This window comes from Ochotona curzoniae, unplaced genomic scaffold (genome assembly GCF_017591425.1).
Source record: "Ochotona curzoniae isolate NIBS_2020 unplaced genomic scaffold, NIBS_Ocur_1.0 contig_4754, whole genome shotgun sequence".
Lineage (NCBI taxonomy): Eukaryota > Metazoa > Chordata > Mammalia > Lagomorpha > Ochotonidae > Ochotona > Ochotona curzoniae.
This window is the reverse complement of record NW_024466378.1, coordinates 1,425,056-1,440,640: the sequence shown is the minus strand read 5'-3', so window position 1 is coordinate 1,440,640 and position 15,585 is coordinate 1,425,056. Positions and strand designations below refer to the sequence as shown.

Below are 15,585 nucleotides of genomic sequence, written 5' to 3'. Positions count from 1 at the left end.
AATAGATTAGGGATGGAGATGTGGCCAACTGGACATGGCTCGTGAGTGGAAGGAATTGACTCCCAAGTAGTAATCCTGTGGGTTTAGCAAACATACATGGATTCTAAGAAATTGAGTATCTCATCTCAGAGGAAGATAACTGTTGTACGAGTGTAGTTTGATACGCTTTGTCTTTTTTTTTTCTATCATTCATTCACTTCTTCCTGACACTCAAATAGATGTTTGTTGGATATATTGAGAAAGGGTCAGTAATTTGTCATGGAATAAGGCAGACATACTGCCCTGCCAACTGAAGGCTCCAGCCAGCCATTCATTCTAGTAGGGCGTGAAGACAACAGTAACATGGGCAGGCTGTCAGGGTGTGCAGGGGCTGGGGAGGGGACCAAGCACTGCGCGGAAGTCGCTTTGAGACTGGAGCCTGAAGCATGATTTCTGCACAAGGAGTGCAGAGTGTTCCTGAGGAATGAAAAGCTTAATTTATAAATATTCAGGGTTCCTTGAGTGATGTATATTTTTGTAACCTCCTCCTACTTTGTGCCATCAGCTAAGAGATACTCAAGTGAGCAACTGTGCTTCAGTGGAAGAAAGAAGCCTGCTTTCACTGCAGAATAGCCCTGTTCTGAAAGCAGGAATTGAAGCCCTGTTCTGATGGGACAGTGGCAATGAGAACATACGGCTCTGTACCTGTCTGGTCTCCTCTGACCTGCACCATTGAACTTTGACTTTATCCAGCCTGAAGTAATAGAGGAGTCACAGTTGACCATGGACAGGGATCATGTGTTCAATGCTTTGAAGTGTTCTGGAAGTTAAAATGAAGCATTGGGTGTTGTGACATAGTAAGTTACTCCACCTTTTAGGATTTCTGCATCCTACGTCAAAGCCTGGGGCCAGGTCCCTCCTCTGCCTCTGATGGAGCTTCCTGCTGACAAGCTGCCTGAGAGGCAGTAGGTGGTGCCTGGAGTACATGGGCCCTGCCACCCTCATGGGAGAGGTGGATGGAGCTGGTTATCTGCTTCAGCCCAGGCCACCCCTGGCTGTTTGAGGCATTCTGGGAGTGAACCAGTGGATATAAGACTGCCTCTGCTTCCGTTTCTCTTTCTTTCACTCGGCTTTTCAGGTTTAAAAAAAAAAAAAACTTTCAAAAATGGAAATGTATATATTTTTTTTAAATAAATGGCTCAATTGGCTAATCCTCCACCTCAAGCACTGTAATCCCAACAAAGGTGCCGGTTCATGTCCCAGCTACTCCACTTCCCATGCAGTTCCTTGATTGTGTCCTGGGAAAGCAGTGGAGGATGGTCCAAGACCTTGGGACACTGCACCTGTGTGGGAGACTCAGAAGAAGTTCTTTGGCTCCTGGGTTTGGAATAGTTCAACTCTGGCCATTGTGGCCACTTAAAAAGTGAATTAGTAGATGGAAGATTTTTCCCTCTGTCTCTCCTCTCTGTAAATCTGTCTTTCCAATGAAAATAAAACAAACCTTTTAAAAAAATAATAAATAACTTTTGAGACCAGTGTTGTGGCGTATGGGGTAAAGCCATTGCCTTTGACACTGGCAAAATGAAGCAAATGGATACAGGGTCGCAACACTTTGGGCCATCCTCTACTGCTTTCCCAGGCCACCAACAGGGAGCTCGATGGGACCTGGAGCATTTGGAACATGAACTGGCACCTACATGGAACCCCAGTACTTGCAAGGCAAAGATTTAGCCACTAGGCTTATTGTACCACGCCTGTAAAAAAAAATAAATCTTAAAAAGTAGAGCAACCAAAACTCACTGTGTCATCATAACTGGTCCCACATTTAGGTTTCTTACATCGAAATTTATAATTTGGATTCACTTGTAGTTTTCTTGTAAAATGTTTTATTAAGTTTATCTATCAATATTTGATAGAGTCCATACAAGTTATTTGAAAAGTTCAAAAAAATTTTTCTTGGGAACAAAAAGGTTTTACTGTGAAAAATAAAATCTATACAAATGTATGTTTGTAAAGCTTCAGTGTTAACTATTACAACAGTACCCTATCCTTGCTGCCAAGCCTGGCAAGAACTTGACCAGTGGTGTGTGCCTTTGCATCCTGCCCATGTGACCCCATTCCAATCATTACCGCTGTTCTGGATTTCGTGTGCACTGTTCTCTTGCGTTCTTTCCTTTTAGTGAGTTCCAGGAGGTCAAATCTGTGCTTGTGTTAGGAGGTGCTACAATATCAGACTATTACTGCATACCAACAGAGAACAAGATAGGCCAGAAAAGCTGTTTAAATAAATTACTTGCTAGTACTTTTTCGAGCAAGAATGCGTACTGCTAACATCAAAGTGCCTACAAAAAGAAAACAGATTCCTGTCTAAACAGAAGCCTCCTTTCAAGTGCCAAGGAAAGCCTTCACAATGTTTGTTTCGAAGATAAGGTTGGTTGGTACAAACTAGTGTACTGCGGATGGGCCTAGCAGTGGCATGGCCTGGAACTGCTTCAGCCGGGGAGTTTCGGAAACCTCGCCTAGGCTCTGAACGTGTTCATGCGTGTCAGTGCTGCCCGTGTGTGTTCCCAGCTTGAGACTTTGAGTCTACTTGGAGTATGGTTGAGTTGGCCTGCAGTTGGGGGGGGGGGTGTCCTTGACTTTATAATACCCCAACAATTCAGAGTTTTGAAATGGGTCATCTGTAGGAAATGACCTCTTTGGTGAGCAATGTGGTGAGTGTACTTTTTGCTTTGTGTTCGGGATGCGGGTTGTTTTGTGTCCCTTGTTGGCTCTTACCTTCCTCCCCTCCCCCAAAACATCCATCCACAATGCAAGCATGTCAAGCTTAGGGAAATGGACAAACGTTGTAGAAGTGTTTCCACATCATCTGACCCCAGGCTCTGATTGCTTGTCAGATGATTCTCCTAAACTCCTGCTAAGACAGCCAGCCTCCTTCACGGGGCAGTGTGTTACCTGTTAGGAACCTTATTCTCCAGGCTACTGGAGAAGGGCTCTTGGGGTTCGTTTGTTTGTTTTCTTGCTCTTTAAATCTTAACCTAATTCAACAGGGCTTTCTGCTCCTGTTCTCCTTCCCAAGGGACGAAGTGAACTCGGCTCGCATTACCAGTCCAAGTTTCTATAAAACTCAGAATTCACAGTTAGCAGGACTTGAAAACATCTGTTCATCACTTAATCATTTTCTTTTTTTATTTTGTTTCCTTGCATCTCTGTGTTTTTACTCTCCCCACCCAATTGGCTTTTCCAAAAGTGCACGGGAAACTTTTCCTTCCATCTGGAATTTCTGAACTGACGCTTGAATACATTTACCAGCCGTGTTACCATCATTGTAAACCCTGGGTCTGAAAGGAACCTATTAATATCCTAACCAGCATTTCAGTTTTCAGTGTGAGAGAGTGTAGATTAAAATGATAAATTCTGTGAACCTCGGTGTTTGCATCTATGGCTTTCGCCATTGTAACACTTCCATAAGAACTCCCTTTTGTGTGACTCTAAAGAGGAACAGTCATTTTACTGTGCAATGCACACTATTCCTAGTCTCTTACAGAGGGGAGGAGGGAGGGTTAGACAAAGCAAACCATTCCTGATTGTCAAAGACGCTGGTGAACTCATCGTCTTGGGCTGCATGCGGTGTAGCCTGTGTGCAATCTTCACCCATATAGGAGAGTGTCCCTAACAAGATGCCATTCAGGCTGTTCGCTGTGGGTTAGACAGATGCTGCTGCACTGTGCCAGTGGATCCGGGCTGCCACTGTGTGTGTGTGTGTGTGTGTGCGCGCGCAGTTATAAGAATGGATCTCCTGAGAGCAGCTCTTCAGAGTCTCAGATGCAGTTGACTGTTTTTTCCCCCCCCCCCAATTCTCTCAAGGTTTCGTGATCTCCTGGGACACCCCCAACCTCTCTGTTCAAAGCATTCTGTATTCTTGAGTACGCTGGTGATAGGCAGGAACATCCTGACAAGGGCCAGGGTGGCTGCTGCAGCGTGGTTGAGAGATGTGCAAGGTCTGCCTGGGACTTTGGTCGTGGAGGGCTTTGGTGGCCACATGAGGACTGACCCGATCCTGCCTGCCGTGGGAGGAGTGGTGTAATCAGACTTGCATTTTAGCGAGAGCTCTTTGACGTCACTGTAGAGCCAAATACGTTTCAGTGAGTAATGCTGGAGAAGAGGGACCCCAGTGAGGAAGGTATTGACGTGTCCTGGTGGAAGATGATAGCGGTGCGGGCCAAGACGTGCACCAACTGTGGCAGCGAGAGATTGGTTTTAGACATATTTTGTGGCTTGGAAGCAAGTTGTGAGAAAAACAAGGAGGCGGAAAGCCTCGGCCACAGAAGGACTACACTTGTCCTTTCCTGTGATGTCATTTACGGCAGCCAGTGATGCATACATAGGTCAGGCCCCTGGAGCAGAGAATCATCTGACCACATTCTAGGCAGTGCCAAGGCCAGGAAGTGCCCTGCTCTAGGGAATGGCCACAGGAATAGATGGCCTGGGTGGGCTTGAGCGCCACAAGGTTGCTGAACAATGCAAACAAAGGCACCAGGGTTTTGGAAGAAACCTCCAAGAATTCTGCTGGACAGGCAGGCAAGGACAAGAGGAAGAAAGCCTCGATTTCTTTTTCCGGTGATTGGTGGGAGTTGGGATTGTCACTCCTGGCTTAGTCAGGATCCCACCCCGACCCCCACCCCTCCTTTTTTTTTTTTTTCTTTTTTAAAAGAGCCACTTGTGTATTAATCAGCTGTGATGAAGGGAATATCATTATGTTCTTAGAATTGTATCTATAGACCACATTGAATCTGTTAAAAACTCATTCAAAAATAATTTTTTGGGGAAAAAAAAGTCATCTCAAGGGAACAGTTCTCACAGGCACACCGTGAGGCAGGGATCTAGTTTACCAGTCCCCTTGAGAAGCCTCCTCTGTGGCCGGGTAGAGATGCGGGCTCTGCTTGCCTTTCTCACCGTCCTGGGGTCGTCTAGTCCAGGCCACGCCAGAGTCAGGGTTGCCAAGCTGTTTCCTAGAATCGGTCAGTTAACTCGCCTGGTCTTGTGCTGTGCCCTTCATTTTGAACTCCTGTGCCTTAGGGCCACTTTTCTGCCTTGGCCACAGCAGCAAGGCACGCCTTTTGTTTGCTTCTCTTCTCAAAGAAGGGCTTGTTTTGAGGTTTGGACCACAAATAATAATCCTTTGTTTCCTAGAATAATAATCCACCCTCTTTAGCAGAAAAAAAAAAATCTACTGCATGCAGTGTAGCTATCAGCTTATTTAAAAGAATAGCCAAAAGTGCCCATTGTGTCCTGAGAATAAACATTTGGAAGGTGGTTGGGAGGAGTGCGGGGTGCCCCTGTTCCCCTGGGCCTGGAGCCACAGTTAAGCTCTCAAGAACAATTCCAAAAATGACCATCGTCCCAGCTGACAATTCCCTTGCTTATTCTCCCCATTGGTCACATTCTAACAATAATTGGAACACTGCAGATATTTATTATACACTGTTTCTTTTTTTAAAAAAAAATCTCTGCTTGAAGATGGGTGTTTTTACGTTACCAATTTTAGGCTAAATAGCCTTCTTTCTAACCACCATTTAGTCTGTGGAAGTGTCTTTTTGAGTGAAGATTCAACTTAGCAGCAGTCCATAATTCCTGCAATTGCCTCTGATTGTAGATCTTGAAAAGAAGCTATTTTTATATTGCAAGCGATGGACACACTTTAATCATTATTTTCCGGACTTCAGCAAACTGAAAACCTCAGCGGGCAAAATGCAAATGTGACAGTGCAGTCACTTGTTGAGAGCTGTGTACCTTGCACTTAGAAAAATGTCAGATTTTGTGTTTTTCTGCCTTTACTCTTCTCTAAGAAAAGAATGATTAAAAAAAAGAAACTATGGCTTTAAAATGAGATGGTATCTTAGCAGAGTTTTCATTGCGTTAAGTGTAGATGTGGGTCAGGCATTTGGGCTCGTTAAGGATGCTCACAGGCCAGGTTGCAGAATCTGGATTCAGTACTTGGCTCAGCTCTGATTCCAGCTTCCCGCTAAGACACACCGCGCAGGCAGCAGGGATGGTTCACTCAGCTGGGTTCTGCCACCCACCCAGGGTTGTGCCCAGCTCCTGCTATCAGCCCCAGCTGATATTTGGGGGTGTGAACCTGGTGAACACTTTCTCCCTTCTTTCTCTTCCTTTTTAAAAGGAATTTGAAATATCAAAGGTTTAAAAACTTCAGTGTGCTGACACTGGTGAAGTGAGAACTATTTAAAGAAGTGAAATTGTGACTTCCCCCAATATTAAAAAACAAAACCATCAGCATAGACAAGTCTAGGATATATTAAGGAGTCTTTATTAACCAAGCTGGGCCATGGCAGTGCCCACTAGAAATTAGCAAATGGAAAGTCACTGTGGTGGTCCAGGTTGAATTGAAACCCGGAGAGGAACAAATGGTCACTCATGTGAAATCCACCCATTAAATTGAAAACCTGTGTTCCAGCTTCCCCAGCAATATAATTTTTCCTTTTTTGTATGGTTTTTTAATTTATTTTATTTTTATTGCAAAGTCATATATATAGAGAGAAGGAGAGACGGAGAGGAAAATCTTCCTTCCGATGATTCACTCCAAGTGGCCACAATGGCCAGAGCTGTGCTGATCTGAAGCCAGGAGTCCAGAGCCTCTTTTGGGTCCCTCACTCCAGTGCAGGGTCCCAAGGCTTTGGGCCATCCTCAACTGCTTTCCCAGGCCACAAGCAGGGAGCTGGATGGGAAACGAGGCCACTGAGACACAAACTGGTACCCATATGGGATCATGGTGCGTGCAAGGCAAGGACTTCAGCTGCTGGTCTACCACACCAGACCAACACAAGTTATCCTAAGACACATGCAGGGAACAACCTGGACACCCTTAGAAAGCTGCAGACATTCACCTTTCCCTGGCTTCTCTGCCCACATTCCATTACTGCTAGACTTTATCTCTCCTAGAACTCAAGATAATACACAAATTAGAAATACAGAGCATCTAAGCATTTGCATCTTCATTGACTTGGCCAAGCAGTGAGCAGAGGGTGAGGAATACAGACATATGGGGATACTTCTGCCCTCAGCATCTGTCCACAGGAAGCCAGAGCGCAAGTGGATCCTGGGGAGGCCAAGAGTCAGAGTGTGAGAGCGATGGGAGCACACGACCAAGAGAGAGCCCCTCCTGTCACGGGCCTTTAAGGGGGCTTATAAGGGGAGTGATTACACAACAACACAATACCACGCCCTTGCAGGTTCCGGGTGATGCTATGGAAGCATCATAGGTGGGCAGAAAGGGCCACATCAGCGGGGAAGGTGGTTTTCCAAGCTCGTGACCCTAAACTGTTTGCCTAAAACCATTACAACAGCTCTTCTAATCAGTGTTTGTCAAACTAAAAAAAAAAAATTTATTGGAAAGGCAGATTTACAGGGAAAGATCTCCCGTCTGCTGGTTCACTGCCCAAGTGGCCACAATGGCCAGAACTGCGCTGATCTGAAACCAGGAGCCCAGAGCTGCTTCTAGGTCTCCCATGTCATGTGGGTGCAGGGCCCCGAGGCTTTGGACCATCCTCTGCTGCTTTCCCAGGCCACAAACAGGAAGCTGGATAGGAAGTAGAGCAGCAAACTGGTGCCCCTATGGGATTCTGGCACTTGCAAGGCGAGGACGTCAGGCACTAGGCTACTGTGCTGGGCCCTAACTAAAATGCTCTTAAAAACAGTCTTACTATTCTAAAAATATAAATGTTAAGTAAAAATACCTTACACACAAAGTAAAAACCCAGATGTCAGCAATGGTTCTATTTGTAGGAAGTGCTCAGAAACCCTCCTTTTAAACCATCCCTGTTCTCTCTCCAGTGACAGCTGGAGTATCAGGCTTGGAGGTGTACACGCCAAAAGAGATCTTCGTGGCAAATGGGACACAAGGGAAGCTCACCTGCAAGTTCAAGTCGACCAACACAACAGGCGGCTTGACCTCAGTATCCTGGAGCTTCCAGCCAGAAGGGGCTGAAACCACTGTGTCGGTAAGAATGCTTGGCTGCTCTTGGCTGGTCTCACCTCACCAGTTCTTTATTGCTGCAGCGTGATTAATTAACCAGTGTTCTCATTTTCAAAACAAGCATATTTGTTGCCTATTACGACTTCAAGGCCCTTCTGATGTTTCAAACTCTGCAGGGAAAAAAAAGTTCAGTGCCTCTTAAATGCAGCTGTTTCCTTGTTTTCGCATTTCATTCATGCCTGGCCATGCCCCTAGCTCCTCTACGGCAAATCACCAAGTTTTTCCTGGGAAAGTCGTGCAGGCCGTCTGAGCCACACTTGCCTCGTTTGTGAAATACCGGGCAGGTGAATCACTCCTTGCCAGCCAGATGTGAACGCTAGAATGCTGTTGGGAACATTTTTGTGTCTTTACCATTCATGCTGTGTAAGCGGGAGCCCTGGCTGTGTGTGTTCCAGGCTTTTTATATACAATGACTGCCTTTCCAGACGGAGAAGATGTTTCCCTCTGGGACAGAGGACAGATGGCTTACCACGCAAAGATGACGTGTCCCTTCAGGGCAAATATCAGAGATGCCTTTGTCCCATCTCAAAAGATTTGGGTTCCCCAAACTTGGAGCTCCTCAACTCTGATGCCGCATTTCCTCCTGTACGGCATTCCCTCATCCTTACGTGCCGTCCTCCTGAAACTGTGGCTTAGGAAAACAGGTGAACGCAGACTTCCTGCTGGGTTCCAAATAAGAAGGACCATGACGTGAAGAGTAGCAGGATCCATGTCTTATGCCATCATTTGAGAACCTAGGACAGACCGTTGGTTTACTGGCGGAGTGATACAGAGATCTTTCTTTGTCCCGAAGCTGGCACTGGGCCAGACCAAAGCCAAGGAGTTATTGGAGAGACAGAGTTACAGAGACAGAGGTTCTCCAATGTTCTGATTCACTCCCCAGGTGTTTACAACCAATGTGGCTGAGACTGGGCTGGTCCAACCAAGCCATGCCAGGAGCCGGAAGCTTCTTTTTGGTCTCCCATGTGGGTGCCGAAGCCCAAATACTAGGGCCATCCAGCACTGCTGTATCTGAAGTAGAGTAGCCAAGACTCTAACCGACACTGATAGGGATGGCTGGGTCACAGGGGATGGCTTTTCCTGCTGTGCCATGACACAAGCCTCACCTTTCATGGCTCTTAACAAGCCTTTAGGTTATATTAAATGCAGGACATATTTGATAAATGGTAGTAGCAATAATAACGATCATTACATATTATACAGAATAAACTATAGGAAAGTGATGGTGGAGTCAGATACCAATGAAGAGGTCCTAGCTGATGAGAGCAGGATCCGGTATTGTCAATGGGAAGTAAATAGGAGAGAGAAGATGTGAGGCGGATTGACACAGAAATAGTCCCTGCCTCCCTCCCTTTATGCCTTTCTCCCTTCCTTTCCTTCTTTGTTTTCTTGCTTCTTTGGTGAAAGCAGGTGTGAGGAGAGAGTGGACAGTGCAGGGGAAAGGTGCTTTGGAGGTAGGCAAGAGTCTCTGGTTTGCCTGGGGTTTGTTTCTTTCTGCATAAGCTTCCCTTCTCCCTGGGAAAGCAGCAGTGAGAGGGAGAAACCCTTGGTCTTCTTCTTCATGCCTCTGTGTATGGCAGTGTGGAGTTTGGATGGCCTCAGCTCGGCCACGGTGTTGTCCCAAGAACACTGATGCTTGCAGAGTCAGGTGAGCCTGGCTGGGACTGTAGCTCTACCACTTGCTAGCATTGCGGCCTTGTGAACATAGCTTTCTTGAATCTCCATCTTTTAAAAAAAAATCTATTTTGTTGATTTGAAAGGCAGAACCACAAAGCAAGAGCACACTTCCATTCGTTGAATCACTCCCAAAATGACCGTAATAGCTCAGGCTGGGCCAAGCTGAAGCCAGGAGCCAGGAGCTTCTGCTGGGTCTCTGTTGTGGATGCAGAGGCTCATGTACTTGAGTGGTGCCCCGCTGCTTTCCCAGGCCACAAGCAGGGAGCTTGATCACAAGTGGAGCGGCCAGAACTGGAACCGGGGCCCTTGTGTGATGAGGTTGCAGACAACAGCTTAACTTGCTGTGCCACAATGTTAATTCCTCCATTTCCAGTTTTTTCTTTCTTTTTTTTCAGACTTATTTATTTTTATTGGAAAGTCAGATATACAGAAAGGAGGAGAGACAGTAATATCTTCTCTATGTCTCTCCTTATCTCTATAAATCTGACTTTCCAGTCCATTGATTCATTCCACAAGTGACCACAATGGCGGTAGCTGAGCCAGTCCAGTGCCAGGAGCCAGGAGCCAGGAGCTCCTTCTGGGTCTCATACATGCATGCAGGGTCCCAAGGCTTTGGGATGTCCTCGACTGCTTTCCCAGCCCACAAGCAGGGAGCTGGAAGGGAAGCAGGGTGCTGGGATATGAACCAGTGCCCATATGAGATCTTGAGCATGCAAGGTGAGGACTTTCAGCCACTAGGTTACCGCCCTGGGCCCCATTTTTATTTTTATAAGTGGGGTAATAGTAATGATATCAATAGGATGTGAAGAAGATTGGAGATTGGGTCTGGCTAAATTCCTCACCCAAAACTGGGAGCTCAAAACTTAGTACAAGTCTTCCACATGGGTGACAGAGACACGATGAATCAGTTCATCTGCTGCTGCTTCTGCAAGTGTGAGTTAACTGGAAGCTGGAGTCAGGAGCAGAAGCAAGACTCCAACTAGGAACTCCAAGTGGGGCATGGGTGTCCTCACTGGCAGCTTAACTGCCAAGCCAAATGCTTGCCCTGTGAAGTCTTTCATAAAAAAAGAACCTGTTTTTTTGTTTTAAGATTTATTTTATTTTTATTGGAAAGGCAGATATACAGAGGAGGAGAGAAAGATCTTCCATCTGATGGTTCACTCCCCAAGTGACCGCAACAGCTGGAGCTGAGCCAATGCAAAGCCAGGAGCCAGGAGCTCTTCTGGGTCTCCCATGTGGGTGCAGGGTCCCAAGGCTTTGGGCCATCCTCGACTGCTTTCACAGGCCACAAGCAGGGAGTTGGAGGGGAAATGAGGCTGCTGGGATTAGAACCGGTGCCCATATGGGATCCTGGGCATGTAAAGCAAGGAGCTTAAGTACTACGCCATTGCGCCGGGCCCAAGAAAGAACCTTTTGGCCCTAGCACTATAGCCTAATGGCTAAATCCTTGCCTTGCATGCACCAGAATCTCATATGTATGCAGGTTCATAACCTAGCTATTCCACTTCCCACAGAGCTCCCTGCTTAAGGCCCAGGAAAGTGGTTGGGACCTTGCACTCATGTGGGATACCTGAAAGAAGCTCCCAGTTCCTGGCTTCAGATCAGTTCAGCCCCTACTGTTGCAACCACTTGGGGATTAAACTAGCATATGGAAGATCTTTCTCTGTGTCTCTCCTTTTCTATAAATCTGACTTTCCAGTAAAAACGAATAAATCTTAAAAAAAAAAAAAGAAAAGAAAAGAAAAGAAAAAACTTTTAGGAGCTTGTACTCTGGAGTAGTGGGTTAGGCTGCTGCCTGCCATGCCAACATCCCAAATGAGTGCAAATTCCAGTCGTGTCTGTTACTTCCCATCTAACTTCTGCTAATGTGCCTAGAAAAACAACAGAAGACAGTGCAAGTACTTGAGCCCCTGCCACTTATATCCATATGGGAAACCCAGATGGAGTTCCCAGCCAGCCCAGCTGTGGTGGCCATTCAGGGAGTGAGCCAGCAGATGGACTGGTCCTCACCCTCACACTCCTCCATAATATCTCTGCCTTTTCAACAAATACATAAATAAACCTTTTGTTGATGCTACTGTTGTTGTTTGCTTTTTAAAAACTGACATTTTACAGCAAACCTTATTATGGAGTTTGGGCATTCTATCTTTGAGAATAACTGATTTCTTTTTTTCTGACCGCAGTTTTTCCACTACTCCCAAGGACAAGTTTACCTTGGGAATTATCCACCATTTAAAGACAGAATCAGCTGGGCTGGAGACCTGGACAAGAAAGACGCATCAATTAACATAGAAAATATGCAGTTTATACACAACGGCACCTATATCTGTGATGTCAAAAACCCTCCTGACATTGTGGTCCAGCCTGGGCACATACGGCTCTATGTCATAGAAAAAGGTACTTCCTTGAATATTTTCCACTTGGTCTCGTGTTGAATTGGAGAGTACGAGTCCCCTTGAAGGTGTATCTGAGGGAAGCACTTTGGCCATACAGTTGTACCCCCTGTAGCTCTGCCAGGCACACCCTGGGAGGGCTGCTGCTCGGTCCCACTCGGTGGCCAGGGTCTCCACTTATCCACCCATTGTCCAGACCTGCTGATTTGATTTTGGTAGTATTTATTTTTCAGTGCTAATTAAAAGGAAGACTGACTCAATCATGATCAAATGTAGTGGGCAGCGGGGAAGGACTTCAATGCTGTTTTGATGTTCTTGGGAAAAATTTAAAGCATTCCCCAAAATAATCTTTTTATTTTCTTCCCTTTTTGAGACTGAGTAGAAAGTGCAGGTTCTCCTGTCTCAGTTTGAGACGGTTTGCCCTGTTGGAGAATAGAGGAAGAAAAACTCACCTGTCCAGTTTCAGGATTCAGAGTGCTTCGTGGTCTGGGTCTTTCTTTTTCAGCTCCCATTTGCACGTCCCCAGTCAGATACTAGCATCCCATAATTAAAGATATGGTAACTGCTGATGGAAGATGCTTGCTATTTGATAAACTTCCATTTTTTCCTTCTGTAGCAACGTTCCTCAAAAGACAATTTTGTTGTTTCTTTCTAGAGAACTTGCCCGAGTTTCCAGTTTGGGTGGTGGTGGGTATAGTTACTGCTGTGGTCCTAGGTCTTGTTCTGCTCATCAGCATGGTTCTGGCTGTGCTCTACAGAAGAAAAAACTCGAAACGAGACTACACCGGGTAAGACCGTGGTTCTCAGTGGGGGAGGTGGACGAAGGAACTAGGGTTCATGAAAACTGCTGTATTGTTACAGGAAATGGTGAACCATTAAGAGCTGTTGCTTTCCAGTCAGAATCAGGCACCGTGCCCATGCGGCCAAGCAGAGATGAGTGGCCTGCCATTAAATGTGGAACGTGATGCTGCTAATCCCCGCTCTGCAGTTTCCTCCCTCAGGCCCAGCGGTCTCTGCTCTGTGTCTCACCACCACATTCCCAGCAGCCAGTGTTCTCAAGCCACAGGCATCCCTTCCCGTTTTAGGCTTTCATTTGACTTTTTGAGGCAATAATCTCACAAGGTTCCTTTTCAGTAGAGTAAATGCAGAACCCTGATGGAGACGTTGTGCAGATAAACCAGGCCCATGACCCAGTGTAAGGATGCAGGGTCTTTGCTTTCTTCCTTTTTTTCCCTAAACCCACCTCCCACTACCACCACCACCAAGCTTTAGCAGTTTTGTTGCTTTGACCATTCTTGGCTAGATTCACCTAAACTGGGTAATATGAGTTGACAATAAAATATGCCAGCAATAAAGGTGGACTTTCTTTTCGTTTGTGGATTCTCAAAAGGAACACCTTGGAGCATAGAGTGTGTGTCTAATGGAAGGACCTTCTCTCTTTCCCACTGGCTGGAAAGCTAACCCATATAAGCTATGTAGAACTCACGTGGTAAGACTGGGAGTGAAAGCTGGCTTCAGGGTGTATGGATCTAACTAACCATCCTGGGGGCACTGTGGCTGGAGAGGATTGCATGCCCTGGCCTCTCGCTGGTGGACGGTGGGAAGCTCTCTGGGTCCTGCTAAGCTGGAGTGTTTAGGAGTGCTGTGTTTTAACAAGTTTGAGTGTTCAATTCACAATTTCCTTGCTTGGAATGCGTTACGTTCTGCTGTATCTGCTCCCTTGCATGATGAGTGTTTTTTGATCTCACGCAGCTGGACCGTTGGGTTTCCAAATGAAACTAATCCAGGGCTGTGAGGTGCCAGACTTTGTAGTTCTTGCTTTGGGCTAACAAGAGGACAGGCAAGTATTTTTCAAGATTCCTGCATGGCACGGTGAATGCTGCTGTTCTTACTTTGGTTTTTTTCTCCCTCCCTGCCTTTTCTACCTTGGTGTGCTGGGGATCAGAGCCTGCTTACCATCCACTTCTTAAGACAAGCTGACATAGAAGACACAGTGGGACTATAACAGGGCTGGGTGTCCTCTTCCCTTCCACTAGACACATGGTAACTAATCACCTTGTCAGTTGCTGTTAGTATTCATGTGTGTGTTTTCAGCCCATTCCCCTGTTGACAACTAACCAGACAGCACGAGCTAACCCAACAGCTTCTATGGCTTGTCCACAAATAGAGCGTATGACTGTGTTGGAAACATGTTGATCCTAATGGCAAGATAAGATTGTGTTGTCAGGCTACACCGAAGCTTTGTGATCATCTGAATATATGTGTTCTTCCTGTAAAACGCTTGTGTGTGTGGGTATGTGTGCGTGTGTACATGTTTTCTTTAATATGTGTTATTATCAGTGAATGAGACCCTTGGCATTGGAATAATTAAGCCATTTTGTTCAGGGCATGGAGGCTCCCATTTCAGAGAAGGCACGGTTTGTAGGATACATGGCATGCCTTGGTCTTAGTTAAGTGTGGTCCTCCCCCAGAACTCTCAAGTTTTTACAATAATGGGTCATAAAAGATTTAACCTTTGTGGATGACACATCTCATTAAGAAATTCTTCTAATGAGTAACTTCCTGGCATTTACTTTCCCTGATTTATGTATGAGATAGTGCTGTTTTCAAGCCTTCCTGTGGCCTTGGAAATGTTCAGCCTCTGAGCTATGGCATTCCATAGTTTCTCACCATGCATGACTTCCTGGATTTCAGGGTCTGTGGTTGTCGTTGTTTTGGTTTTGGTTGTGGTATTGACAAAATATGCAAAATATGAGGAACCAGAGAACGGAGAAAATGGGAGGAACCAAGATCACCTGCCTGGATGTATGTCTGTAGCTTTTTAAATACATTCAGAAGTTTGTGTTTTATGTTTGTAAAAGCAAATTTTGTTAAGAGGCAGACATCTTGCTCCTTCCAGCCTGTCCTGCAAGGGAAGCGTGCTATGTGACTTGAGCCTCAGTGTCATCACAAGCAACTGGGTGAAGAGGACCCCACGCTGGCCGCTGTGCCTTCACAAGCAGTAGAGTCATGTATTGGCTTAGAAACATGAGTGGCTGTCAAAGAGGGATAATAGCTCTAAGACACACGGTCATGTTGATAGCTATTGTTTTGTGTCTTTTGTTTTTTATACATCTGCTGCTTCATCTTGCCGTCACTTGCATTTCTGGAGTTTTGTTTCTGTTTATTTTAATTCCTTGTTTTTACATCTGTTCTCCGAATTGCCAATTCACCAGCTGCAGTACATCAGAGAGTCTGTCACCGGTTAAGCAGGCTCCACGGAAGTCCCCCTCCGACACAGAGGGCCTGGTAAAGAGCCTGCCTTCTGGATCACACCAGGTAATGGCTGATTGTCCTTCTGCTTGTGGTGCTGTGCTCTGCAGCTTGGTGCTTGGACCCTTCCCTGGGTGTGAGAACAAACACAGCAAAGGAGGGAGAGGCTAATCAGTGGGAAATTGGGGAGACAGCACTGTGCCCCGAGTAAGGATCTGCATCAAACTCTGG

At 46.0% G+C, this 15,585-nt stretch overlaps 1 protein-coding gene across 1 annotated transcript in view; it reads left to right on the top strand.

Moving 5' to 3' along the window:
* MPZL1 (myelin protein zero like 1) overlaps positions 1–15,585 on the top strand; it is a 69,270-nt gene that overhangs the window by 34,403 nt on the left and 19,282 nt on the right. Inside the window, exons 2-5 of the mRNA XM_040987560.1 lie at positions 7,831–7,997; positions 11,893–12,106; positions 12,758–12,890; positions 15,318–15,420. Coding sequence (XP_040843494.1) covers positions 7,831–7,997; positions 11,893–12,106; positions 12,758–12,890; positions 15,318–15,420 — 617 coding nt within the window. The remainder of the gene's footprint in view (positions 1–7,830; positions 7,998–11,892; positions 12,107–12,757; positions 12,891–15,317; positions 15,421–15,585) is intronic.